General features: G+C 41.3%; 3 protein-coding genes across 6 annotated transcripts; 1 reads left to right on the top strand and 2 right to left on the bottom strand.

The window, feature by feature from the left end:
• Nucleotides 1–301: 301 nt before the first annotated feature.
• On the bottom strand, nt 302–27,413 carry LOC108116032 (protein phosphatase 1B). Of its 4 annotated transcripts, XR_001772820.2 has the most exons (8): nt 27,084–27,413; nt 25,110–26,018; nt 24,927–25,044; nt 21,756–21,861; nt 21,637–21,691; nt 21,203–21,327; nt 21,010–21,101; nt 19,904–20,942 (listed from the first exon to the last, which is right to left on the bottom strand). XR_001772820.2 is itself a non-coding variant. In XM_017227721.2 (7 exons), exons 2-6 carry the CDS (start codon nt 25,920–25,922, stop codon nt 13,936–13,938), a joined length of 1,125 nt encoding a protein of 374 aa, XP_017083210.1. In that variant the 5' UTR covers nt 25,923–26,018; nt 27,084–27,413; the 3' UTR covers nt 302–380; nt 13,899–13,935. The 4 variants fall into 4 exon arrangements, 2 of the variants coding, with proteins under 2 accessions (XP_017083210.1, XP_017083211.1); XM_017227721.2 differs by lacking the exons at nt 19,904–20,942; nt 21,010–21,101; nt 21,203–21,327 and adding exons at nt 302–380; nt 13,899–13,968; XR_001772819.2 differs by lacking the exon at nt 21,010–21,101.
• On the bottom strand, nt 8,991–9,356 carry LOC108115901 (protein Diedel). Its single transcript, XM_017227537.2, has one exon. The coding sequence runs from the start codon at nt 9,354–9,356 to the stop codon at nt 8,991–8,993; it is 366 nt and encodes a 121-aa protein (XP_017083026.2).
• On the top strand, nt 18,267–19,890 carry LOC108116031 (dynein assembly factor with WDR repeat domains 1). The gene is given in 5 exon segments (XM_017227720.2): nt 18,267–18,313; nt 18,374–18,449; nt 18,510–18,951; nt 18,954–19,288; nt 19,341–19,890. Coding segments are annotated over 5 exon segments (1,443 nt in total). The 5' UTR covers nt 18,267–18,273.
• Nucleotides 27,414–27,849: the final 436 nt, after the last annotated feature.

Here is a 27,849-nt window from a genome sequence, read left to right as displayed (position 1 = left end):
CCTAAAACTCTCAATAAAATAATATTTTTTTCTTTTTTATATTTGACTTATATTTTTGAAATACAATCATTATTTTAATACTATATGCAATTTTTAATAATAGTAACTTTAGTGCTATTACTTTGACCTCTACTGTTTAAGCAAGCAACCGGTGTGAAGGACATCGTAAGTGAAATTGAACGCTTGGACTTACGGAAGAAAAAACAGGCGTCGAGGCATACAACCTACTAACTTGGGATATGATTATCCAAACACGGAAAGAATATAGTCGATGCCTTAAACACTAAAAAAAAGAAGGGAATATTTTTCAAATACTCATTTATTGGTTATTAATATTAAGAAATTAAAAAAGGATGTTCCATTTAAGCTCTCGCCAGAAACTGAAATGAGAGAAGATATCTATAAATAAATTATGTTAAACGGTTCTTTCAATAAATTCTGATACAGCTTGTTATTTGTACTTTAATCCTGTTAAATTTAATTAGCATTAAGGATACAAAAAAGGCCAAAGCAGCCCTTGAAATCGTTGAAAGTTCCTCCATCAAGTAAAAAGGGAATGGAACCCTTTGAGATCCCACTTATCAGCTGCACTTTCGAAGCATCTTCGAATTGCTCGCCCCAACGAGTGCATTCAATCTGATGGTTGGCCAGGTGCCGAGAATGAGGATGTGGATATGGGATATGGGATATGGGATATGGATGTTAATGCTAATGGGGAGGAGGGTACGAAGGTGGATGGGTTTGTCGACTCAAGACCCGACCGGTTTCCATCGCTCATGTGAGGCTGCCTCCTGGCCAATCAATAAAATTTCACGGCGCAGTAATCAAAGCATGTGACATTAGCGTAAAGTTGAATGGGTCCATGGCCCCGGGATCTGGTTAGGCTTTTGTGTGTGGAAGGCTGACATGATAGGGTCGCTCGATATACAAACTCAGCTCCTGCCCCTTAAATATATTCCCTTGCAGAATCAACAGTTTGTCGCCTGCTAATTTTAAACCAGGGAAAACCAGGAGAAGGAGGAGAGCAGAGAAAGAGGAAAGCCAGCGAAGTTCACCTGCAAGTTTGTGAACATTTATTTTTGTGCAGCGCGCTTAGTGATGCGTTAGGGTAAACAGCTTACGCGGGGACGGGGCTTGCCACCAGTTTCAGTTTTCAGTTAACCGGGCCCGGTTTTTGGTTTGGCAACGACCAACTTGGGCTGCAAATCGAGTGGAAGACTTCAGTGCGTTGGCAAACGAAAATAAGTTGCCGCTCTCCTTCCTGTCTGCCAACATTTATTCTTGGCTCCGGCTCGAATAAATAGGCATCCTTGAAGTTCAGACAAAGGTCGCACTCCTTAGAAGGTATCTAGCGATTTGTGTCACTGCCAACTGGCGGCGGAATGGCCAAAATGGCTGAAATGGCCAAAAGGAAACGCCCCGGCGTGTGCTGGAAAGCCAAAAGACGACTTCGAGGAAGTCGAACAATTGAAAACCGGCTTGAAATGCCGCATGACTCAGCCGGCAGCCTGCACTGCCTTTGGCCCAGAAGTGCAGGCCAAATTAAATGGAAACGCAAATGGAAGCAGCTGAAGTGAGGAATTGTTTTGGCAAACTCAATTTCAGACGACTTTCCGACAGAGTCCACTTAAATAAACATTTTCGAAATAGAACGGATTGAAAAAAGGCATCTTGTTTAATTTAAGTTCCTAGGAAATCGAATTAATAAGCTGAGCTAGAAGAATAATTTGAATAAAGAGAGGATTTATATTGGAAACAATTAATCAGCTGCCAAATTCAAAACAGAGCTTCTTTAGCAACTAGTTTAAACAAAAAGTACTTGTTCTGACAAATTCTTTTAAATAAATTAGAAATATTTAAATAAAAACAAAAGTTAATGTAAGACTGTGAAAGCATCTTCCTAGAAATCTTAATTTAAGTACAAGAAAAATGCATTGCAGCGTTTTTCTTCAGAATAGCATAATAGGATGAAAGGAGTCACAGCTTAAAAGAAAAACGATGTTGACGGTGGAGCTCGTTATGAGATGTGACATACATCTAATACAAAATTCAGCAAAAGTTCTTTAAATTTACAGCGTGCATGACACATGAGCCATATATTCGAGGGAATCCTCCACTTATCCTGAACCCCCCATCCTGCAGCGATTTTCTGCTGACTGTCGCTTGAATTAGAACAGCATTCAGAGATCCTGCGTTCAGTAATGAAATCCGCTTTAGGAATTCATGTGGGGATAAAGCCGGAAAAAGAAACGCTTGCCCCCCGAATGGAAAGTTGAAATTGCTTTGCCCAAAAGGACAGTGGAACGAACGGAGGGTGTCCTTTGGCTATTTGCAATATGCAAAATGCGACAAAATAGTTTAGGGGGCGGCCACGGCCACGCCCAGCCACTCGGCTGCCTTGGCTGCGTAAATAAACATTTAACTTTCTATTAGGATTTGCATGAAAAGCGAAGGGAAGTTTGGGGAGAAAGACGAGGATGAGAGCTCGACAGGATTACCGCGGCCGCAGCCAATTTAAGCGGACTCCTGAGGGGCAAAACCCCGGCTAAATCTGATTGTGCACTAAACATGCTAATGGCATTATAATTATCCCTGGGGAAGGCGCAGCCACCTGCCCCAGCGATTTGCGAATTGCCAACTTTTTGCCACTTAAAGCAGCTAAATTGCATTGTGGTTGCATCTAGTCCTCTTCCTCCATGAACTACTGTTCCGTATCCAAGTCCAAGCCCTCTGACATTAGCGTATAATCAGCATTAATGGCCAAGATACGGACGCATCATCCGCCGGATGCCAGCGGATTCCAAGGGCCATTGTGCTGGAGCTTCTGTTTTCCATTTGCTCCCAGCCCGGGGATTATATCCGCATCAGCTCAATGAAAAATTATATGTACAATGTACATTGTCCGGGGCTGGGAGCGGGTTGCCTGCCATGTGGATAACGCCCTTTTGTCCGCTCCTTGGGCGACATTGAAATTAGTTTGCATTATTGGGAACGAGCGCTGACAGTTAATTGTTCTCCAGTTGCCCTTGCTGTCGCGTTCTTCATCTCTCTTTACAGAGCGAAAATAAAATCGCTAAAGTTAAGTACTTAAATAAATATTACTCGACTTAAAGCTCAAGATAATATTTTAAGCTTTTTAAGACGGACCAATATAAAAATCTAATAACATTTCGTGGCCATTAAGTAAGTCTTAAAACTGACATGAAAAAACTGTTGTAAAATATAATGGTTTAAGTTCTGCATTAAGTAATTTATGACATCCACAAAAATGAATTATTGATTGTCAAAGCTTAAAACTGTAAAATAATATTCCACGTTCTTTTTTTTGCTATATAAATTCGGGAAATGTAAAAGTTTATCTTGACTAATCAAGTTTATCAAAATTCTTAATTTTGCCCCACTAATTTCTCGCTGTGCACTCCATTTGTTGTCCATTGACCATTGTCAGCCACCTCGTGATTACCTTTAGGTTCTGGGCAAATCTCCTGGTCGTAAGCGCAGAAAAATACGTTCATACGCCCCATTGTCCACATTACGTATACGCCACAGGCACTCAAAGGGGGACTTCAATCCACATCAAGAGCCACCGCCCGCTGATTAAGTAGGAAAATTTATGGCTCCTTTTTGTACTGGAACTCTTCTCGGTCGGCTCCATTTTGTTGTTTGCGTGTCAACCTTTTTGGCCATATAAATTAAAAGCAGCTCAGTCTCGGCCTCAAACAACTAAGCCACTTGGCTAAAATGTCTGTGGCTTCAACTGTGTAACTAAAGTCGGTTCAGCATCATTGTCAGGCTCAGATAAAAACTTGAAATCTGCTGCGGGTGCAACTTTGTGCTATATAAATGCGGTCGGGCGGCCGAAACCACTTTCAACTGCTCCGAACCGAAGCACTTTTCCTCAGATTTCCCTCGCTTCCTTGTTCCCCTGTTCCCCATTTTCCAAGGGGGCAAGAACAACAATACAGGGCAGCAACACGCAGAAGAACAAACAAACCAGTACCAAGGGCGACAGAAACAAGAAACAAAAAGCGAAAAACAACTTGGCTGCCCACTTTCCCACTTTCCTTCCCCTTGAAGTCAATGGCAAAGGCAGCATGCCAGGCATAGTTTAGGCTGCAAAATTTATGGTGTTAATTCTAAGTACGAGAGTGTGTGTATGTGAGCGAAGGTCCTGGGGCGAAACTTAATGTGTATGGGTCTCAGTGTGTCTGTGTGTGTGTGCCAGAGTGTCTCAATTCGGGACCCTCAGCATACCACTTTGCACCATGAGCGGCCATAAGCTCCCAGCAAATCCGAAATGTCTTCTCACATGGCGGTGAAAAAGGCAAGATATTAAATGCTGTTTAAGTGGGAACAGGATTGTTGAACTACCATATTCGGTATCATAGGTTTGTTATATACAAATTATCTGTAAACGAAATGATTTATTATGACATCTAGCAAAAGTCCTTGAAATTTACTCAATAGAGGATTTAGTTTTTAAGGACATTCACTGCCGACAGCCTACACAATTTTATTTAAAATTAATTGAGTAAAGCTTGTAACTCCTCCAAATTGATTGAATGACCAACGAAGTGAAACTTTTAAGAGGGCAAAACACATGAGTATAATCCCCATAATAAACACAAATATTACGGATTTTCGGAGCTGAGAAGTGATGACACCAGCTAATCCATCATGGCTCGTGCATCATAGCCGGCCTTGAAATCATCCCAACTGGCCGACAAAAACTTCAAGACCCTCATTCCCCAGGGTATTCGTCTGCGTAGTCAACTCTATATTTATACTTTCCTCATATCCTTTTCATTCTGCTGCCCACTTTTCCAGCTTCCAGCTTTAAGAGGCTGGGAAAGAAGTTCAGGTTCAGCAGACAGGAGGATACGTGGTTGTCGTCGCAGTCATCGGTGATTTATTGTTTCGAAAGTTATCCTTGGTACTGGCCTGCTGCCTCTCTTTCTCCACCTCTTTGGGTCGTTGAAATGGCATAAAACTTTATTGAAATCCCAGCCACATCCGCCTCATTGGGAGCGCATCAATCAAGGCCCAGTAACATATGTCGACAGATTGGTTAAATGCCACGCCCACTGCGGCAGAGCCAGCTTATAAAGCTCATAAAGAGGCCCAAATGGAAAATTGACTTTGAGTCACATAAATTAGAAAGCCATAATGAAGCTGGCAACCGGATCGAGGCGGACTGCAGTAAAATAATAAAAAGTGCGGCAAAAAGCAAACAAAGATAGAGAGAAATCTGCTCTTAAAGTTAAACGCCTGGAGCGGGTCGGGAAGGTCATTGGGGGTCGGGTGAAGCCAAGCGCAGCTGCAAACAATGGCATTTTAAAAGCTCAGGGCAGGACGAGCGCCGGCTTTTTGCTCGACCTCAAAGCCACAGACAGACAGAAAGGAGAGGGGAGCGAAAAATTCTGAGGGGATCACTCATACATGAAGAAAAAAAGATTAAAAAAATGGAAAACGGTATACCATAAACTATTGTTACTAAAAGTTTGTCTTAAAAAGATAAAAAAAAAGAAGACAAAATTCCATCAAACGCAAAATTTTAAACCTAAATTTGACAACAACGTATAGAATATATTTTCCCGTGTTGATAGCGAGTAATGCGCGGACGGCGAACCTTTAAGGACAAACAAGGCAGCACGACGGTGACACAGCGGCACACATGGCGTATGCGTAATAACATTTTGCGTTACATTTGCTTTTTATTGCATACCGCAAGGCGGATACCAGCCCTCGTGCTCCTGTTACCGCTCCTTTGTGTCCTGCGGCCGCCTTAATTTCCGTGCCATGAGGCACGGTAAATGTAAATGTCATACGGCTAATGCGAAAACTTTAAACTGCCCAACCAAATGGGGACCTTCCGGGCCCCAAATAAGAACTTTCCCGAATTCGTCGCGTCATCCGGGCATTATCGCACATAATAATTGCCAGTAGCGACTAACGAATGGCCATGTCCTTATGCCTCGAGTGTCCTTTTTTGAGTGATTTAAGGGCATTTGTTGTTTCATTATCCTGACTAACTTTTCTGACTTTAACCACAATTTAACTAAACTAACATTATAGTGTGCTAGTATACAGCTTAAGATATCGATTCAAGTTAAAGAAACTTGAAGAAGAGAGGACTTAAAGCCAGTTAGCTTGCCATCAGACTACTTCCCCAAAAACTGGTCAAAGGCTGACAGGCTCCATTGGGCAATCAAACATGGCCCACAATCAGTAGTGGCGGACCATCCTCTCCTGCACAGAAAGGAATCCGACTGACGAATGTCAAGCACAGCCATTGGCAATGGGTAATTGGGAAGGCAAAGAGGCAGAGGGACTGGCAAAAAAGCAGCAAATTGTGTCATTTTCCGTTTATCTGTATCTCAGAGTCTGTAAGTTTGCTGCTCAAACTCCCATTGAATAAGGCTGGGAACGTGGGAAAAGTGGAGATGGAGCTGGAGGAGTGGAATGCCACTGAAACGGAAGCCGCGATTAAATACAAATAAGGCATTAAGTGCAAAGGCGCTGAGGCGCATAATACAAATTGCGTCGATTGGGGAGCGACGGGAAAGTCTCGATTATTGGGTGGAAGCTCCTCCCAGCTGTGGGTGGATGAAAGTTTGTCTGGGTACTCCTGATTGCCATTTTGCTGTCAGTTTCATTCGGGAAAATTCCCGCTCAAAAAGGGGACAAAAACTATGCAGTCTCTGTTAACTTGAGTAATTTTAATGGAAAGTTAAGTCATTAAAAAATATATAAGAAAGTCTTGAAAACAATTACAGACAGAGTTATTGCTAGAAACTTGCCTTTAAGGCGTTTTTAAAGTATCCTTTAAAACCTAATTAGGACTCCAACATCCTTTTCTTGGGGTTTTCAGCTTCATCAGATGTCAACGCCAAAAACTCTCAACTCCTTGGAGAGGGTGAGTCCTAGTCAGCTTGTTGATGACAATTTTTATACATTCTAGCCATTGCCCCGCCGTTCGCCTACCAATTTATGCTCGGCAATTGCTCAGCCCATAAGTAGGCAACGCTCTTTATTCCATCCGCTGCTATGCAAACTGCCTGCAGTAAAGGACAAGAACTGAAAGGACAGGGCACGACAGGATGCGAAGGAGTGGATGAGGCAGACAAAGGCCATTACACTGCGGCTGGACGCGCTTCGTGGGGCACTATATACAGATATATATATACTCGTAAGTATATATAGAAAAAACAGGGGGACTGGCAATTGAAAGTGGTCTGCTTAGTGGAAAAAGAAATCCGCAATGGGCTTTAAAAATTTATGAATGTTTTCCGTGCGTACTCCAAAGCTCTGGCGGGGATTGAGATCAAATCCAAGGCCGAGTCAATGGGTGCAAGTATGCCAATTTATATTTAGCCTCCCATCGAGGGGCCCTTCACCCACAGACAAGCGCCCTTCTTTCACTATGATGTTGTATTCTCTGATTTTGCTTTCTTTTTTCACAAGCTCGGCCAGCTGCACAATTTTGCGGTTCATTTAATATTTTTTCGTGTTGTTTACCTGGCCGCTTGGCCAATTCTGTGTGGGCCAGGTCGAGTGGCTGCCAGCGACCAGCGGCCAATGGCATTAGCATCAGCATCGGCATTAGTATTAGTCTTAGTATTAGTATTAGCTCTGCCATTAGCCAGCTCTGCCGCGGGCTCTTTGAAGCTAACGAGCTGCCATGGCAATTAGGGCGGGGAGCCTGAGTCCTCCTACCTCCTCCCCGTCGACAGCTAGGTGTGCCCTCTGGTTTTTCCATTTATATTTTATTGCCAAGAATTGTAAGCTGCCAAAAAAAAGTTGCGCCAAGTCATCACAATATGAATAAGTCAACGTTCGGTTTGCACTTCGATTCGATGGCCCAGAGCAGCAGACTCGCAGCACTGAGAACAAAGTTTAGGACCTTCTTTTGAATCTCGAGAGGTTTACAGGAAAGAAACTTGAAACTTAAACTTGTTATAAATTATCCTTATCTTTCTCATAACCAATTCCCCATTATGTCCTTCTCATAATTTAAAAAGTTAAGAACTAACATAAAACTATTTGTTCTCAGAGGAGAAAGAAAAATCAAAACTAATATTCTGGCTTTAAGCAGTCAGTTCCATTTAGTCACCTTTGTTTCGCTCAGTGCACGTGTGTGTGTGGGCATCTGTAGGGGTAGGTGTCAAGCACCTGAACGCGGCTCAACTCAACTCAAATCAACTCGGCGCCCTGTCAATAATGTGTATGCATTCAGTTTGTGTGTGGAATCAACAGGGCGTGCAGTTCCAATTAAATCCAAGCATTCAATTACTGAAAAGGCGACAAATGCACACACCTCCATATAGAATTTTTTGCAGTTCGGGATGAGAGCATGAAATCCACATTCAAGCGAAGTTTTTCCATCACGGCTATAAAAAATCGAACAAAAAAGTGGAAATTGGCGAAACTTTACCGGGGGTGGTAGTTGAAGGAAGTATTGGCTTACAAGCTTTCAGGACAGGCTTTATAAATTTAAGGAACACTAAATTCTTAAATCAGCAGTTTCAGGGTAATCAGAATACAATGTACTGCTGGAGGGAGCAGTACTAGTTTTTCCCTCGAAACTATTCTGGTTGATGGACGCTTCGTGTTGAATTGATTAAAATTGACAGCCGCGAGTGGAGAACAGAGTCGAAATAAATCTGGAGGATGGCATCCGAATGGAAACAATGCCAGCCGTGCTTAGACAAAAATATCCAGCTGAGGGATATGCCCCAGCATTTTTTATGCCATTGTTGTTCAGATGCCAAACGAGTTCCATATGCGGATGTTTTTCATTCAGAACAGGCGGAAAAATATCCGTAAGGGTGCCATGTGTCTATGTGGCAGCGGAAAATTCATTTTAGATGTCCAATGGAAAAACAGAGCAAAAACGGATGGGCCCCAACTGATTTCCTGTCCCCATTCCGGAATATTGCTTTTTTTAAAAACATTTTCGAAGCCTTTTTTTAGGGCAATAAGTAAAAACTTTATTTTTTTTTAATTCGAAAGAATCTACACAGGTAGCAAGATTCAACCATTTCTGTGCCCAACAAGTCGATGCCATATAAATGATTTTTCTTTAAGAAGTCCTGGGCAAAGGATCCTTGCAGGCATCCCTTGATGCATTGGCATCCGAATATATCACAAGCTGCCTTGCCACAATATGTTCCCACGAGCGGTTCGCCATTGGCACAAATCGGGACTTTGCAGCCACTGCCATTACTCTCGGCTCCCACTGCACCGCAGACCCCTCCGCGGATCTTAAAGTTGAGGATCGCCACTGAGGTGCAGCAAACGGAACAAACTCCGCTTATATATGCCAACCCGAAAACCACGATTATAGCCAGCCTCATGTCGCGGGATAACTGAAGGGTTCCACCTTAAAGAAGCTGGTATTTATGGACAGATTCTATTTGAACTTGGTAAGAGCAAACACCTTTATTGAGTTATGATCATCGACATTCTTGCTTTCTGCAGGTTTCAGGTTTCGTTTTATTTATGTTTAGAGATCTGTGTTTGTAGAGAGGTGAGTAATTCACAAGTTGCAAACGATGCCTCAGTGCTGATCAACAAACAACCGAAGAGTCACAGTGTTTCTGTGTATTACCAAGAACTGCATGAAGCAATCTTTAACATATTTTCTTTACTTTAACATTGAATTCGCTACTACGAGCTTTTTGGCTAAATATAACTTAAGCAGATGCCAAGAGCAGTCCTAAAATAAAAGCTGACTTCGATCGAGTAATTCTTGAGCACAAAGTTGCGCTGGCAGGCGCATATAAAAAACTGTGGCTCACACTCACGTCCATACAGCCAGAAACATAAAATGTGGGCACTGATTACATTTGCATATTACGTATACGACCGGGCTATCGATGCAAGGGTTAGCCTGTGCTCTGTTTTCCAGAGGAACGAAGTGTGTTTACGCAAGGAATTTAATTTCCAACTTTGGCTCTGGCCAGGCGGTGCCCGAGGAAAGTTCGTGTCGGATAAACTTTGTCCTGCCGGTGGGCCACTGATCTAATAAAAAGCCTGAGCGGACCACGACCGGGCGCCATGTGTGTGACACTTGCGGAGCAGCCAGCTACCGGGATTATGCAGCTGCAGAGCGAACTTTAAATTATGTAATTCAACACGTTGCCGAAGGGGGTGAGGGAAGGTGAACGGGCTGGCAAATGGGCAACAGGCAACAGGCATCAGGCAACGAGCAACGCGCAGGGAGCAACATGCAACATGCAACGAACAACCAGTGGACTAAAGAACATGCACACACACACGAGGCACGTAGAACGTACAAGTACACTTGGGAAAACTTTGACCACAAACTATTACAACGGTGTCTTTAAAGTGCAGCATTCCAATTCGTAAAACTCTTTCAGTTTTCTCCTTTAATTATAAAATATAAATATTGATAGGAATAAGTTGATGATAAGGAAGTAAAAAGCACTATTTTTTTTTATCTGTGCCCGCATAAATTGTGGCCCCGTCCCAATACCGCTGCTCGCCTTGTCGATGGAAGAATATGCCCCACCTGGGATCCACGAATTTCAATTAACGTGCCAACACGAACGAGTTGCTCCCCGTGGCGCTCACCAGCCAATTCTGCACCACCACCTGCTTGATGGTACGCAATAAATTTCCGAAAAAAACGTTGAGAGAAAAAACACAATCCATACCGTAAAAACCACCCACGTGGGAGTTAAGGTGTCTCAAAATACCCTACTTATCGCAAAATGCTGTAATCCCCGTGCAATATATATTTCCAATTTCTGTAGGACTCACATCCTCGTTGCACTTTTGAGTTTATTTTAATCTGAAAAGCGATTAAAACGTGACAAAGCGATTTCATTCAGCCCAGCCACGCCCACTGCCGCCTGAAAGATTGGCAGAAATTTATATAAATTTTTTTTTCTGCTGTTTGGGGAAATGCTCTTCTGCTAAAAGCGATTCTATCTAAATTGCAATGCGAATGAAAATCATTTATAAGAGCTGAATAAAAACCAAACAGAAAGACAAATCGTGGCACAGATATGATTGGATTTTCTGCGAAACAACAAATAAGTGGAATTAATGGCAGATAAGGATGTTAAGATTTTCGATTAAAGGAAAAAACAACTTGGTCAGGACAAGCTTAAATAATATTCTTCACCCCTACCGAAAATGATTTCCTTGCCCAAAACTTGACCACTCCTCAAATGGCTTTAGGGCGTCCATAGATGGAATTTCGATTAGTTCCATATTAAAACAATATTCGAGGTACTTTAAAAAATTAGCTTTTCTGATGGCCTGTGATTTTAGATAAAAATTTTTTTTTTTTTTTTTTTTTTTTTTTTTTTTTTTTTTTTTTTTTTTTTTTTTTTTTTTTTTTTTTTTTTAAATTTTTTTTTTTTTTTTTTTTTTTTATAATTATTATTATTATTTTTTTTTTTTTTTTTTTTGGTTGGGGGGGTTTTTTTTTTTTTTTTTTTTTTTTTTTTTTTTTTTTTTTTTTTTTTTTTTTTTTTTTTTTTTTTTTTTTTTTTTTTTTTGGGTTGGGGGGGGGGGTGTGTTTTTTTTTTTTTTTTTTTTTTTTTTTTTTTTTTTTGGGGGGGGGGGGGGGGTTTTTTTTTTTTTTTTTTTTTTTTTTTTTTTTTTTTTTTTTTTTTTTTTTGGGGTTTTTTTTTGGGGGGGGGGGGGGGGGGGGGGGGGGGGGGGGGGGGGGGGGGGGGGGGGGGGGGATGTCTTCTCTTCCTTTTTTTCTTTTTTAATATAATATATTTTTTTAGAACCCCCTCTTTTTTTTTTATATCTTTTTAATAATTACCTTTTAAAAACCTGAATATAACCTCATTGGGTGAACGAACTGAATGGCTTGCGGCAGGATCTGCGTGCTGAGGTGTTGCATGTGCCTCGAAAATATATATAAAAGGCAAACGTGCGGGTGCTAAGCAAACACACACACACCCACTCTCACAAGGGAAAGGACATTCAGGATAACACACACACACACGCACACACATACACCGGTTGGGAAAGTCAGGCAGCTAAGCTTATTTTACAAACGCCAAAGGCTGACTTGAAAGTGAGCTTAATAGGCGACGTGAGAGGAACTTTGTGCCCAAGAAACGAGCGGTTGAATGACTTACTCCGCCATCTTCCCCGAAGTCCTTTGAACCCCTCTTAACACATTTCCTCTGCCAATCTCGCTGTATATATGTATGCAATATCATTGGATTAGGGCGATTATCTTTCTCAAATATCATTTTGCACGAATGCCAACAATGTCTAAATTTCCTGCGATTATATTTAAGGTGCCCTGTGACTCTGGGCGCAGATTTGGCCACATGGATGGGGGCATGGTCGTTCTGCAGACCGCACACAAATGTTGCAGGTGTGCGGTTGCGTGCGCTTTTGTGGTTGCCAAAGGACCAACGAGCACCATCCTCTTTTGCACCCACTAACACACAGGCAAAAAATATGGCAAACTAAAATAAAAGTCAATGGTTCTACACTTTTTGAGAGTATTAAAAGTAGAACAAATTGCAACAACCATATAAAAACATAACAATTCACATTAGTTATGGTTTTTAAAATCAAATGGAGTATTTTGCATGCCTTTTTCTTAATTTTAGACAGCAGTATTTAGTTGCTGTGCAAAACATGAGCCCAACTACTTTCACGTTGCTGGCTATTTACTTTTATGGCTTGTTTGCCAGCTCGTGAAAAGTTTCGGGCCGCACGCCCAAGTGACCCATTAAACGAATTGAAAATGAACAACAGCTCGACCAGAACTACAGAAACTCCTTAAACCCGATGATAGGGCTTCTCCCCAACTCGGCTATGTACCACGACGCGTATGTGTAATAAATTTTGATTGAGTTGCACTGCATTGCAGCTTAGAGTATGAGAGGCCAACGAGTGCTGGGCGAAGTCACATCAGATCGAGATTGCTGGCTAAAGTTGTGGTCATTGCGGTCCAACGGATTTCATTGAATTCACCGCCCTGCAGAATCACAAAAATCCCAATATGCCACGCCAATGGAGGAACTTTGCCAGCCAGAAAACAGAAAACTTTACCCATAAGCACAAGTATGGCAAAACAGAGCAAACCAAACACACAAAACACAGAAAAAAACAAACAAATAAAATCACAAACTCGTGCCAAACAACTGGCAAACGGAATAACAAAAACGTTTGCCATTCACCATTCGAGGCTCTCGTGGAGGCAACGTGGCGTATACGCAATATGCAATTAACTCGACCATTTCCTTTCGGTTATGTTTCACTTTTGCGCTGGAACAGGTGCAAATTGAAAATATGTTGCCAATTGATGTTAATTAAATTCATATTTCTGCACTTTCAGACCCGAAAGTGCTTCGTTTCCTTGAGTAATAATAATATAAGCGAATAAATTATGGCGGCTACATTGACGTAAGGGTTTTACAAATATGCTATGTGAATTGTGACATGATTATAGTAACATTGCACAAATATATTTGACTTTATAATATGTTGGTTTCTTGACATTTACTATTTAAATGTTAAAAACAAGGGTCTTTCTATGCAAAAGCTATACAATTTTGAGTGCTTACTAGAAATCTCTTGGAAAACGCACTATGCATGAACTTAAGCGACTTATATAAGCAGCTTCGAAAGTCATTTGCACACATGGAATCAGCCATCCAACCAACAAGCTATAACCAGAGCTACCATTTTGGCCAACGTCGCTTGTTTGCATAAATTTCACGCACATTTCCCATTGCATACTATTCGGGGCAAATGAATTTTGCATAGATTCCACTACACACTGTATATGTATGTGTAGGGATGCATTAATGGATTCCATTTTATAATTTACAACGATTGCATTTGAATACATAATAGCGAATGGCAAATGTACAATTAAAAGTACTCACCTTTAGGCCGAGTGGAGGTGAGGAAGGTGATTCTCCTCTAGAAAGGGATATAATAGGAGATTCCACTGCCCTGAAAGGAAAAGATAAAAAGGGAAATGAGCTTTGGGAATAGAATAATACGCTAAAAGAATGCTACAGCAAAATAAATAAGTACTTAGGTTACTATAAATAATCAGCTTAAAAAATAGGTAAAAATAAATATTAAAATGTTGCTGAAAATATTTATATATTAAGTAAATTACGTTCTAAATGTTCTCTCTGCACACCAAACTTGTTGAATGCCCGGAGCTAAGACATGGCTTATTGAAGGTCTGACCATTTGCATAATTAATTGTTTATTACTTTGTCATTCGGCGTCAAGTGCAGGCAATCGATGGCATTCTCAGTTAAAGCCCGATTTGAGGGCAAAAGTGAAGCCCGCAGAAATCAGTTGAGATAAATGGCCAATATAATGCGCACAAATTAACATGCCATTCATCTTTTGGCCGGGCCAGTTGAATTGGGAGCAGTTAATGGCAGGAAAAATCTCGGCAAACGAATGTGGTCCGCAATCACTCCTTAAAAACACACACGTTTATTTGCGCACGTGGAGGACAGGCAACACAGGCGGCAACCCGTATATATGATTTAATATAATATCAACCGACGGCAATGCATAATTCATTTTAAGCACCACTTACCGTTATGACGAACGGGCATGTTGGCGATTTAAGAGCGAGTTTAATGCCTTTAATACCTCGTTTTGGGCCCAGAAAGAGGAGCTTCTGCCGTCGCTGACCCTGATTTATGGTGCGTATACTTGATGCGGCCGCTAAACCGCACAAAATGCCTGCCGAACTTCCTGCTGCCATTTAATAAAGCCCACAATAAAACTTCAAAACATGAGCACACACACGGACAGGGGTATTTGCCAACCTGCACAAAGGCCTTTATTAAATTTTATAACATTTCGATGCGTCTGCATTTCAATTGGGCATAAACGGTTTAAGGTTTCCAGTCTGAACACAATTTGGCCCATAAACTTTAGCCGGTTGCCCTGGCTGCCGGTCGAAGTCGAATACTGATATATGTATTCAAACCTAAGGGATAGCCATAGCCAAGCGAACTGGCCTCAGTTTGTGTATCTTAGGCCAGGCACAATTTAATTTATCAAAGTCATAAACTTTTCAGTGGCTAAGCCGCAGAATGCGTCATAAATGGGGATTCGCACAGGCTCAGGCTTGCAGGTTGTTTATTGACTCGAAAATGGTGTTCTGCTGGGCTTTAGTTTTTCGAATTTTAAATAATTATTAAAGCTGAAAGCTTTAAAGAAATGGAAATGTAAAAACCTTACATTTGCCCAAGGGAAGTATGACGTAGGTGACTATCACAACACTTTGTTTGCAATCATAAAAATGAATTCAAAATAAAAAAGGGAGAATTGAGTGACCTTTAATATTTGTTTTTACTGATCAAAGGACACCAACCGGAAGTAAACAAATATGCATAAAATTGTATACCCTCTAACTACCACTCACAGTGGACCACCAAGCTTTCGTTGGGAAATCTGTGAAAATGATTTTAGTGCCGCATGGCACGGCAATTCGATTACTAACCGTTTGATGTCCTGCCAGGCAGCCAGGCAACCAACCAGTCTGTCAGTCTCCCTCTCCAATTAGAGAGTCACTAACGACTCCTTTTAGCTAAAAACCTGAAAAGCGGCCACACACGTCAACAAAAAAAGTGGAAAACACAACCAGTTCCGAAAACAACCGCGGGCTGCAGAAGCGGAGAGGAAAACAAAAATCGAATTTTATGTCGCTTAGTCAAACACAAACCGAAAATCTGTTTATAAATCGCTCAATGTGTGTGGGTCCCTGAGTGTGGTGGCTCATCCCTCTAATTCGACTGGTCTATCGGCTTAGGAAATGCGGTCTTTCCAAGTTTGTGTCACTCAAGCATTATTTGGCCGAAATGGTTAACGAGGAACCCGGCTCTCAAACTGTCGACCAAACACGCATAAAATGCGGCAATAATATTTTTTTTTTTTTGTACTTCAACCTTTTTGTTGCTTTTGGTGAAAGGTAAGGATCGTATGTCTATAATTTATGCAACGCCGCATTTTCATGGCTAACACATACACATACTCGTATGAGCAGAGAGATTTCGAGCGAAGCCGCCTGCCGGAAATCAACAAAAATTTATTGAGCATAAATTCAAATCCAAGCGATGCTCTCTTCGCCTGCCCCCCACTGTTTCTTTGTTTATGAAAGCGTTTTATGGGCTTTTAAATTGATTTTATTTCCATTCGTACTCTCATTCATTCGCCTCTGATTTCCTTAAAGCTTCCGCTTGCCACAAGTCCTTTGGCTGTTCCCAATTACATTGGAAACACAAATGAAGAGATGGAACTTCTGGAGTGGGAAAACACAGCTGTTGCTTTTGTCCAACACCCCCTCCCGCCGGATGGTGATTGGCAGGCCGTGGTGATTGGAGTATGGATGACCTCCTCCCAGGTGCCTTCTCCCTGCCTACTCAAAATGATCCAAGACCCCCGTCTTCAAAGCCATCTTCGGCATGTTGTCATTTCCCCCATGCTCGACATTCAATGGACATTCAATGAAATGTTTTATTATTGACAAAGACACAGACTCTCGCCATCTTATCGCACTTTTCCCACCCACACAAGTTTCCTGCGCAATTTTCCAACACACAGAGGAAAACCTGAAAAATGTTTCTATACTGATCTTGAAGTAGTAATAGCTTGATGTGCATAAAGTATAGTTTTGAAGTTTAAACTGCATAATTGTCATTTTGGCAAAGCCATTACTTTGCTCTTAGCTCTATAAAGACAATATCTATGTCATGAAACTTGAGATGCATTTTCCCACCCAATTTTTTTTGACATTTCTGCGATACATTTTCTACGCTATTAAGCATATTTAATGGCGGGTTTAATGCCAACTTTCTTAATATTTTTTTCTCAGTACTTCCAGGATTCCTTCACGTTTTCCCCTGACCATTTAGTTTGTTTCCTTTTGTTCATCGCCCGCCTGTCGCTTTCAGTTCTGCTGCTGCTGTGCACTGAAATTGGGTGCGATAATATCTAATCATTACTTATCATTATTGGCTATGGTCAGGTGGGGGTATCTGCTCCACCCAAGACCCCGAAAATCACTCCTGTTTGCCTTTTTTTCGGCCTGCTAATGGGCGTTCCTTGGGTGTCTGACTCGATTCTCCGGACTGTCGTCGTCCTGCGGCTGTCAGACAATTCCGTTCTCTTTTCTCCCCAAAACCCCCAGCCAGCGATTACTGAACAAATTAAATTAGTGAAAATGCCGAAACGAGGCGGGGGAGTCAGGTGAAGCAATCTAATTGTAGGTGTGGTGTGGGTTCAGGTGAGTGGGTAAGTGGGTAACTGGGTGCGTGTCTGCCCACGTGGGACATATGTTAAATCTGCTAAAAATGCGACCAGGTGTCGACAGCCAATTGGCCTCTGGGGTCCTTGGGCTTCCTTTTCCCATCTTAAACAAGCTAATTAGGTTTAATGGCCAGAGACCATTTAGCTGGTCGCTCCTGGTGCCTGGTGCCTGTCAAATGCCAAAGGGGTTCCCCAAAGGACAATCGTAGGTTAGTGAGGGTTCACAGAGTAGTTGCTGCCGGCAGCACAAGTGCAAGTCTGGAAAAGTTAATTAGTCATGTGCTTTTCGTTGTTTAAATTGACCTGTCATATGAGGAATTCCCATTAAAACTAAATGTCAGACCTAAAATACGAATTAACCATTAACTATTTAAATGTATGAAATAGAATAGAAATATCATTTAAAATAATATCTGGAAGGAAATCGGCTACAAGAGCTCAACTAAAGTATTTAGAACTAAACATAAAAAAGATCCCGACCTTTCTTCTAATTTGAAAAAGTTTCATGCCAAACAAACCATTTAACATGTTATAGAACATATCTTGGTTCTTTAGTATTGTTTTATTACAAAATTAAAACTCAGCATTTACATGAGTAATAAAACTTTACATACTTCATGGGTTTCATGAATGGCTAAGTAGAAAACCAGGCAGCGAAAAGCTTTTTGCTTAGGAAAGCTTTGATAGAACAAAATTCAAATGCCAACCAAAAATAACAAAGGAGAATAGACAAGCCGCTAGACATTCGATGTGAAATTCCTGCATGTAATCTAAATACATTACCCTACATCCTTGAGCAGCTCACCCTCGAGACCTCGACATAGACCCCTTGCAAGGGACCCAAGGTGAATCGATCAAACGATGTTTTTGGCATGGCAGCCAGTCAAATCAACAAAGTCTGAATTAAAGCAGGTCAGCAAACTGACAGCCGGAGTGCAGGAATTTCTGAGTTGTCAGAGTCACAACAACCCCAGAATGAGTGCCAACAAAATCTTCCTGCGCTACTATCCGCCAGGTGGGAAAGGTCTATAAACCAAGTGCCTAATAGATAATCATTTTCTTTGGGTTATCCTAGGGCTGGCTATTAATTATCGAACAACGAGGGGCAATGAACGACTGCGACACTTCGATCTACTTGACCTAGATTCAAAGTATTTAGAGTTTTCAATACGATATTGAATTTCCCTTCTAAAGATGTAATTTTTCTGCAGAACCAACATAGAACCTCTAGCGGACAAGATCCTATTGCAAACATTAGCCGAGGCGGATGAGGACCAATTACCTACGAGTTCGGACAAGGCTTCCCCACCACGCCCTGTCAGCGGAAGTGTATCCAGATCTCAGAACACCTTCAGTGCCCTAAAGCAGGCCCTGGAAAAACTTCAGAAGAAACTTCGTGAGCCTGTGAAGAAGAAATTCTATCTGCACAAGTGCCACAATTCGCACATCCTGCCGCTGACCAATGTGTCCTTCGATCGGAGTGGAGAACGCTGTCTAACAGGCAGCTATGATCGCACCTGCCATGTGATCAACACCCAAACAGCTCAGGTGGAACATATCCTCAACGGCCACGATAACGTGGTGTTCTCCGTGGGCTTCAATCTTCCTCATTGGTAGGTGAACTCATCAAACATATTGTGCAACATGGCGTATGAGCAATATAATTTCCTAGCGACAAGATAGTGACAGGATCCTTTGATGGCACTGCCAAAGTTTGGTCCGCCGGAAGTGGCCAATGCTTGGCCACTTTTTATGGACACACTGCTGAGTTGGTTGCCGCTGAATTTGATCCTCTGCATGGAAGTTCCATAGTCACTGCCTCATTGGATGGAACAGCAAGGATTTACGATGTGGAAACGTCTCATGAACTGCAGCAACTGAGCTTCCATGGAGCGGAGGTTATTGCTGCTCGATTTAATCGCGATGGTCAGATGCTGCTCACTGGATCATTCGACCACACAGCAGCCATATGGGATGTGAGGAGCAAGAGGTGGGTAAGAATCTTAATTCTGAAAGATCACTATAACAAAACCCTCGTACAGTCTCGGCCATCAGTTGCGTGGCCATAGTGCCGAGCTGTCCAATTGCGTATGGAACTTCAGTGGGTCCCTGATTGCCACTGGCTCCTTGGATAGCTCAGCGAGGATCTGGGACATCCGAAAGCTGGATCAGGAACTATATTTGTCCGCCAAGCACAGTGAAGAGGTGCTGGACGTGAGCTTTGATGCAGCAGGCAAACTTTTGGCCACCTGCAGCAGCGATTGCACGGCAAGGGTATGGGAATTAAAAGGATCTTCGGAGTTAGAAATGCTCTCCCTGATGGCTGGACATTCGGATGAGGTGTCCAAGGTGTGCTTCAGTCCCAGTGGCTGCATGCTGCTGACGGCCTCTGCTGATAACACGGCACGCTTGTGGCTCACAGAAACCGGACAGTGTTCCCAAGTTCTTGCCGGCCATGAGGGAGAAGTATTCAGTTGCGCCTACAGCTATACAGGAGATGCGATCCTGACCGCCTCCAAGGACAACACTTGTCGTTTCTGGAGATGATACGACTGGTACACTGTGCAGCTGAACGATGGATCCATTGACTGATTAAAAGTTTGGGTTTTTGTTTTTTATATCAACATTTACTACAAACTCGAGCGTAATTTTGCTTTTCTCTCTTAAGATTTTCATCATCAACTTGCTTCTTATAAATTAATAGTTTATAGTTTTCATTCTCGTTTCTTTAAGATCGGACATTATTGTGGATTTGCTTTTGTTTTGCTTCGCTTACTTTAGGTTTTAGGTATTACTTTTTCGTTTCCGTACATAGATAGTTACAGGTTTGTTTGCTAGTTTGGTTTTCTTTTACCATTTTTTCTGTTTTCTTTTAAACATTTTTTTGTTTTTTACTTTACCTTATTAAGTTTCGCTTCAGGCTTGGCGACACATCTTCTCATATACATATAAAAGGTGAACAAAAAGTGTTTTCAGTAACAAACATTTTACAACTTACAAAAGTCCGCATTCGGAATCAATAGTTAATACATGGTTTTTTGAATATGAAATAAAAAGGTTCTTGTACACAAATATTTGAACGAGGAAATCTCGCGCTTTCAACTGTCCTCCGTTTTTAATTACATTATTTTTCCACGTTTTCAAAAAGTTTTTCTGGCGGTTGTACTGGTGATTGCTGATTGATGAGGAGTGACGGAACGATAGGGCAAACAGAAGGCTAACATTCAAATAGATAGTTGGGTCCTTCAGAGGGATCTGATCGGAGTAATCTTTTGGGTGTGATGCTTTCTCTGGCTGAAAAGCTATCCTCTGATTCCGATCCGATTTCGTGTTCTCTGAGGTCTGCTCAGGTACGCTCTGTTCTAGATCTCTCCTATATCTTAGAGTTGTGTGGGGCTTGGCTGTTCGTTTTGTTGTGTTTAGGACTGCTTTCGTATAAACTATAAATGTATCGTTATTCTTATTATTATCATTATTAGTAGGTTTTTATTTTGTGTTTATCAAAGTAGAAAACTGTTTGGTGTGTGTTCTTGTTTGTTTGCTTCGTTCAAGTTGTGTGGCTCTGCTTTCTGATCTGATCTGGTTGCTGCATTTGCTTAACTGGTTTTGTTTAGTGTTTCGACTGCAACCTAATGCGTTGGACTCTGCAAGAATAACAAATATCTCGATTATTGACCATGATGGACAGCCGATGGGTTAGAACATTTTTACACAGGATGCAGGCAGACTTGCGGCTGAAGCGGAGGCAGAAACGGAAACGGAAGCGAGTTGAAAAGAGATGAAACATGCAGGAACTGTCAAGTCTTGAAACAAAAGAAACGAAAAAAAGCGAAACAGAATGGAGAAGGGGATTCGATGATGAAGGGGCGGGCGAGACAAGCAACATAATGAATTATCGCCTTACATTTAGAGTATGTGAAGCATAGGGTGTTTAGTTATCTTTGTTCTCTTGCTGGTTGGTTGGTTGTTGGTTGGTTTTAAAATGAACAATTAGCATTACAAAATTCATATATCATCATATGCATACAGCTAGAAAAAAGAAAGAGAATAGGTGGCCATGATTAGAGTTTACGAGACATAGGCGAGGGGAAGCCCAACTAAAAACATGGGACGATAACAGTGATTAATGGTGACGATCGAATGAAACTGTGATAGTGATAGCACAATCATTACCAAATCCTCAGGTGTCGATCTACTGATTGAATCAGAAACAAAACAAGGCAATTTCAAAAGCTAAAATGACCAAAAAACGGTGCTATGCAAGCGATAAAAATATGAGTGTTAGCATTGGCGAAAGCGCAGCAAACCGAGTTATAGATTATAGAACAGATTTCGTACTTCACATGGTCGATCCGGAAACTCTTGCTTGAATGTGCGCTCGATAACGTGATATCTGCAAAGGTAAACACCACTGATTAGCAATCGCCGGACATTATTTTTACAAATGATCCACTCACTTGGACTGCAGACCGCCTCCGGGTGGAAGACCTTCGATGTCGTCTCTGTTCTGCAGGCACTTCAGCAGATCCACGTAGTCGGTTATCTTGCTAGACTCTATTTCGTCTGCAACAATATCAGAGAGAAGTTAGAAGTTAGTTCTAGGTTGGCTAAGATCTAAAGACTTTGCTTAAGGGACTTTTATAAATAAATATTTATGTACATAAATGTTTTATAAAGAAATACGAATTACATAGTTAAGCTACATTAAAGCAAATGCAATATATAGATAAGAACTCTGTTATAAAATATCAACTTAAATGGGAAATGTGAGCCATCTCAAGCGGTTTTTAAACAAGGGTATATAATAAACTTGATGCAGGTCGATGGGTAGAAATAGCTGGAGGAAACTGGTCTACTTTTTGCCTAATTATTAAACTAGTTTTCGAGAGTAAAACAAAGATTTCTTTTATCAAAATTGTACTGATGGTCAACACTCAACTAAAATAAAACTAAAAAGCTTTGAATTAATTAGATTTATAAACACAAAGATAAAAAAAGAACTCCTAAGCAAGGGAATGAATTGAATCTTTGTACGAATTGCATATAAAATTTCAAGTGATTTTGTTGTTCAATTTTGTACTGTGGCTGACGGGGGCATGCAACTTCGATTATCTGCTGGATTGCGTGGATCAGTTTTTACAATTAATACACAGATAACAGCTTATTGGAGGCGGGTGTATGCAAAACAAAACAAAACAAAGTCAAACCAATCAATCGATAAGATAAACGATAACGAAATGACAAAGTGGCTTTCGAAAATTTACAAACTACAAAATTATAGACGTACCTTATGCTCACTCATCTTAAATTTGAATTGCTTTCTGTTTCTTGTTCTTGCATTGACATTGGCCCATTTGGCTAATTCGCGCTTTGATTTGGCAATAGTGTATTATTAATTCAAGGATTTGTAGTACGAGGCCCGAACAACAACCATAAAACAACGACTGCGAATGGCTAAAATTTTCCTTTTAACAAATTACTTTAGATAAACGTTAGGCATTAGTTGGAACTGGCTCTTAAGAAATCAAAGAAAGTAAGAGTTAAACCAAAAGTAATGATCTGTCGGTGTTTGTTTTTGAAATGAATAAACTATAAGTGACCAAAACTGATTTTCCGATTTGTGAATTGTGAAAATTGAAATGAAAAACGGAAAATGAAAACCAAATGGGAAATGAAAACTGAATCCAATAGAACAGCAGACAAACACTTTTGCTTTGGTTTTCGAATCTTTCATTTAGTTATATTTTTGACTTGCATGTGGCATTGTGGTAATTCATTAATCACTATAAATCTTGTATGTTGGTATGTGGATCGTGTGTGTTTTACACTCTTGGCTCGATCACCAATTCACCAAGGAACCCGGGTACAAACTTGTCGGGGGAGTTACTTAGATTGTGTGAAATGTGTTTGATCGTTTTGGGTAAAGTAATCGTTTGCCTTCGTTAACAACAAGCACAACAGTTGGTGAGCATAAGGTTTACAATTCGGTTTCGTTTAACCTACGTATACGTAACATTCAAAACCCTTTGGCTAGTCTACTCTAGGCTAAGTAATTCGTCTGGACATTGAGTATTTGTCGTCGTTGGTTATTTGCTTAAACTAGGTAATTTGGTAATTGGTTTAGCTACTGCGACCAGTGGTGGGCAATGCATGCTATGGTTCTATTCACTAATTCGCTAATTGTAAATCGTATAAATCGAGCTAAAGTATTTGTCTATATCAACAAGGTCACGTCTGAAGCTCAGCCTCTCAGTAATGGCCGAAATTCACATTGGTTTTACGAATACTGAAGTCGCGAAGAAATTGTTCTCTTTAGAATTTATTGCTTTCTATACTTAATCCATGTAATACGACTACAGTTTATCTGAGCAGTTGCTACTTAATAAAATATATATTCTCATTGCTTTTCAAAGGTATCCTTCAGCTTTGCAGCATATTTACAATCTATCTACAACGAATCTTCTCTGAAGACAATCTCCTATTCGTTTTTGCTTAGAACATAGGTGTTAATTCGCTACTCCTACTAGTTACATCAATTCCAAGTGTTTGTTTTGAGTGTCGATACCTGCGTACGTTAAATATTGCATTTTTTTTTTTGATTGATTTGCATCGTGGCTAGTATCAAATGGGGTATACGTATACCGTAAATCTATATACAAACTGGCTGACGGGTCATTTAACTACTTAGCTCAGGCAGGTTCGTCGATAATTTTTAATATTTAGGTGTTTATGTAAGACTAAAGCTAAATGGGCTGGACTTTCGCATACATGGAACGCTTTTGGCAGTGGCTCTAGCACACACAGGCATGTATACATAATACTATAACTCAGGCACACACACACGGCAGAGGAACTCTGGTCAGCCACACGCACAGCCACCAGATATGACATACTAACACGCTATACAGGTATTTGCTATGCATTAGCGATAGGATATTGGTAGTACGCCCCACACGCCCCCATTTACATATTTATACAGGCGATACACGGTGAAAGCCCTCTCTAAAGGGATAGAACTAAATACTATCTGAAGAATAAATTCTATGAACCTGAGCATAAGTTATGTAATATTCATTTACGTATGTATGACTACCTAAAATACTGCTAAGAATTTGCTATTGCCGCGTAGAAGTTAAATTTAAATACATTTTAAAGTATTTATAAAGATCAAGAGGAAATGAGTCAATCCATATTTTTTTAAATGTAATATCTTAAATTCGCATTGATTGAGCATGAGTATTAGAATATAGCTGAAGATTATCTTCATTTATCCATCTGAGAGAGCTTTCACTGTAGTTTTTAGATGGGTGTGTGCGGGGTTGGTTCTTGGCATTAGTAATGGCAATGGTTTGGTATTCGTTTTGGTATTGTTTTCGTTTTGGAACTACTTTTGGAAGGAACTATTTTGTTGGAATCGATTATTGAACAAAATGAGGCAAATACAAATCTAGAAGGACTTTGGGTCAGGGCTTTCACCCATTCAATGGCTCATGTAAAAGAGCTCATGGGGCTCAAGGTACTGAGTATACGTATTTCGTTTTGATAAAGACACGGAGACGGAGAAGACCACTACGCCATGGATCAACAGTTTACGATTAGTTATAAACAGAGTAGACGACTTAGACAACCTCTTGTGATCTTCTCGATTTGTTTCTCCAGCCGATGCTCAGCCTCTATCGCCTCCTCGGTGGGCTTCGGAGCTCCAGGGAAAGCAATGATGATGATGCTCATGTTATCGCGACTACCCTAAAGTTGTAAATTGTAAAGAAAGTGTTAAAACCTTGTGGATTAACATGGAAATAATGACTCACCTTGTGCAGGCAGGTGTCCACCACTTGGTTGGCGATGCTCACTAGGTCGCTGGTTACCCTTAGCCGCGAGTGAATGAAGCTGCATACATCCTCATTAGTCATCACATCCCATATTCCGTCGCAGGCAAGCACCAAGAACTCATCGCTATCCTGGCGGCTCTGGCAAAATATCTCCGGTTCCGGCGACACCAGCTGCTCGCACTGTCCCTTCTCCTTGACGTTCTTAAAGTCGTAATCCCCGAGAGCTCTCGAAACGGCGAGGGTGCCATTCACTCGCTTTATCATAACACTGCCGCCGGCATTGTGGATGCGCTCCTTTTCCTCTGGCAGAATAGGTTTGTGGTCCTGCGTGGCGAACACCGGAACTCCCTGGCGGCACAAGACTGCCCTGGAGTCCCCGCAATTAGCGATGTACACCTGCGTGAGGCTGACAAAGGCGCATACGGCGGTGGTGCCGCCGCATTTCTCTGTCTCCCGGGTGAATTCTGGCAATTCCCGCATCACCTCATCGATGCGCAGGAAGCCAGTGCGAATTCCCTTCACATGGTCACCGCCAATGAACTCCTCCGTGCTGACGATGCTGTCCAAAAGATGCTTGGCACAGTGCTCCGATACCTTGCATCCGGCATGGCCATCGAAGACGGCAAAGAAGCTCCAGTCCTGCAGGTCATCCCCCAGCCCGGCACGAGCGTAGTAGGCGTCCTCCATCTCTGACCGCCATCCCTGCATCGAGCTGACTCCGAAGAGCAGCTTGTTGCCCTCGCCCTGGTCATTGTGCTTGGCGGTTTTCGGCTTATCCAGGAATCCGCCCATGTCCACTGAACATGCTGTGTGCTGTGTGCCGGGCGGGTGCAATTCGTCCTCCTCTCAGCCAAGACTTGCCTGTGCCAAGGAATGTACGGTCGAAGGCTGAAAGGGTATGAGACTATTAAACGACTGCCAATCAATAAGCAGCCTTGAACTTGAACTCTCTACAAGGGATACAAAACGAGGGTAGGCAAGTTTTTTTCGACGAGAAAATATATTACTACTTCCTTTGATTTTTATACCATAAGATAAAACTGGTTAGTTTATAAAAGTAATTTTATATGACAATCCAAATGTTATAAATCTTAAAATCTTAAATAACGAAAGTCCTAGTCTTCCAGCTTCTTGAAATCAATTTAAGTGCATAAAAACTTCCACGGAAATTGAGTTGACTCACAGTACTTTCAACCAAACATGAAATAACTATTTGAAACATGAAATATACTACTCGACAAAACTACTCATTTAAGAATATTGAAAACTTTCTGTAAATATGATTAAACATGATCTTGTTTATGTGTTTTTTGACCCATTACTGGCTTTTATACTTTTCAAGGGGATTCCCCAAGCATGATTTAAGCTGAGAGACTATATAAGGTACCATATATAAAGAGGTAAAACATGGGAAGTCTAATGTCGAATCAGCTGGCGCTACATAATTAATATATTTATAATACGGACTTTATAGGGCTTCCTTGACGGATTTGTAGTTATTCTGAACACAAATTTTGAATGCAAGGACAGGAAAAAAATAGAAACAGAAACCAAAGGGGCGGGCGGAAGTTCTCGAGGCGGCTTTCCGCCCACGCTTTTCACCGTTATTTCCTTTTTGCCCTTCGTTTCCTTCGCTTTTCCTTTTGGCACATCGATTTATCAAGGACGCGCCTTCGTCCTTCCGCTTGGCCGACTAAATTTAGCACTCGAAAGTGGGCGTAAACTACAGTTAGAGGAAAATGGGGGGAAAATTGCGCGCGACAGCATCCAGAATTTCATATTCCATTCACAAAAAAAGAAAAACAGCGGCAAGAGCAAGTTGGCAGCCCCACTTTTAGAAGGAGACGGGGTAGGGGAAAATTCGGCATGGCCCCGAAAAATGTTGTTAATGAAAACACACTCGCGATTTATGAACTTTGGCGCTGGGAAAACCTTCGCTCTCGTTATTTTCACCTCGCAAATTTTAAGTTTGATGGTCTGCTTCTTCTTGCTGCTCTTCTCTCCGCGTGCGTGTGTGCTGCTTTCCTTAAGTATGTGTTTGTGTGTGCGTCCGTGAGCTGCGTGAGTGTGTGTGGCTGCCGTAAGTAAATTTTAAGAACAAAAAACGATGCTTTTTAGCTTGATTTTCATCGCCTTTTAGCGCTTTTTAGTTTAACCGAACAAACGCGCGATTATTAACACTTTCGCACGATGGCGAGCTGCACTTTTGAGGCGGAAATGAAGTTTTTCTAATATTTTGATTAACAAAGTGACGCACTAGAGCTGGAACACAAATCGATGCTTGTTCGGAACTATCGATGACATCGATTGTTATCAACTATCGAGTAGAAACGCGGTAACGCCATAGATTGGTTGGCAACTCCGCTGGCTTGTAGCATATGCTAGAACCTTCGGAACTGAGAAAAGCGACACCTATAAGTTGTTGGGGGATCTGTTAAATGTAATTTTTCCGTTGAAATAACAGCCACTGTTAAAAAAGGCAAACATTATTCTTTTTTGGAAAATTCGATTTTTAAGTTAAAGCTTGTAATTAACCTTAATCGTAGCATCCTAAGCACCGAATGGGCTTTAAGCTAAAATAATTACTCTTACTTTTTGAAGATATAACAGTATCTTATTATTATTTCGATTATGGTCTTAATGAAAGCGTCAAAACATTAACGTCTTTTGGGATTTCTTTGATAGAAATGTGACTTTTATTTATAATCCTCCATGCTGA

This window comes from Drosophila eugracilis, unplaced genomic scaffold (genome assembly GCF_018153835.1).
Source record: "Drosophila eugracilis isolate 14026-0451.02 unplaced genomic scaffold, ASM1815383v1 contig_616, whole genome shotgun sequence".
In the NCBI taxonomy this organism is placed as follows: domain Eukaryota; kingdom Metazoa; phylum Arthropoda; class Insecta; order Diptera; family Drosophilidae; genus Drosophila; species Drosophila eugracilis.
The sequence above is the reverse complement of the archived record's forward strand: the minus strand, read 5'-3'. Positions and strand labels throughout refer to the sequence as shown.

Excerpts from the sequence above, each read along its gene's own strand:
- LOC108115901 (XM_017227537.2), bottom strand. The coding sequence starts at position 9,356 with ATGAGGCTGGCTATAATCGTGGTTTTCGGGTTGGCATATATAAGCGGA.
- LOC108116032 (XM_017227721.2), bottom strand. The coding sequence starts at position 25,922 with ATGGGCGGATTCCTGGATAAGCCGAAAACCGCCAAGCACAATGACCAG. Across the intron at positions 25,045-25,109 it reads TGGACACCTGCCTGCACAAG|GGTAGTCGCGATAACATGAG; the intron begins GTGAGTCATTAT and ends TTACAACTTTAG. Across the intron at positions 13,969-21,636 it reads TTCCGGATCGACCATGTGAA|GGCAGTGGAATCTCCTATTA; the intron begins GTACGAAATCTG and ends TTTTCCTTTCAG.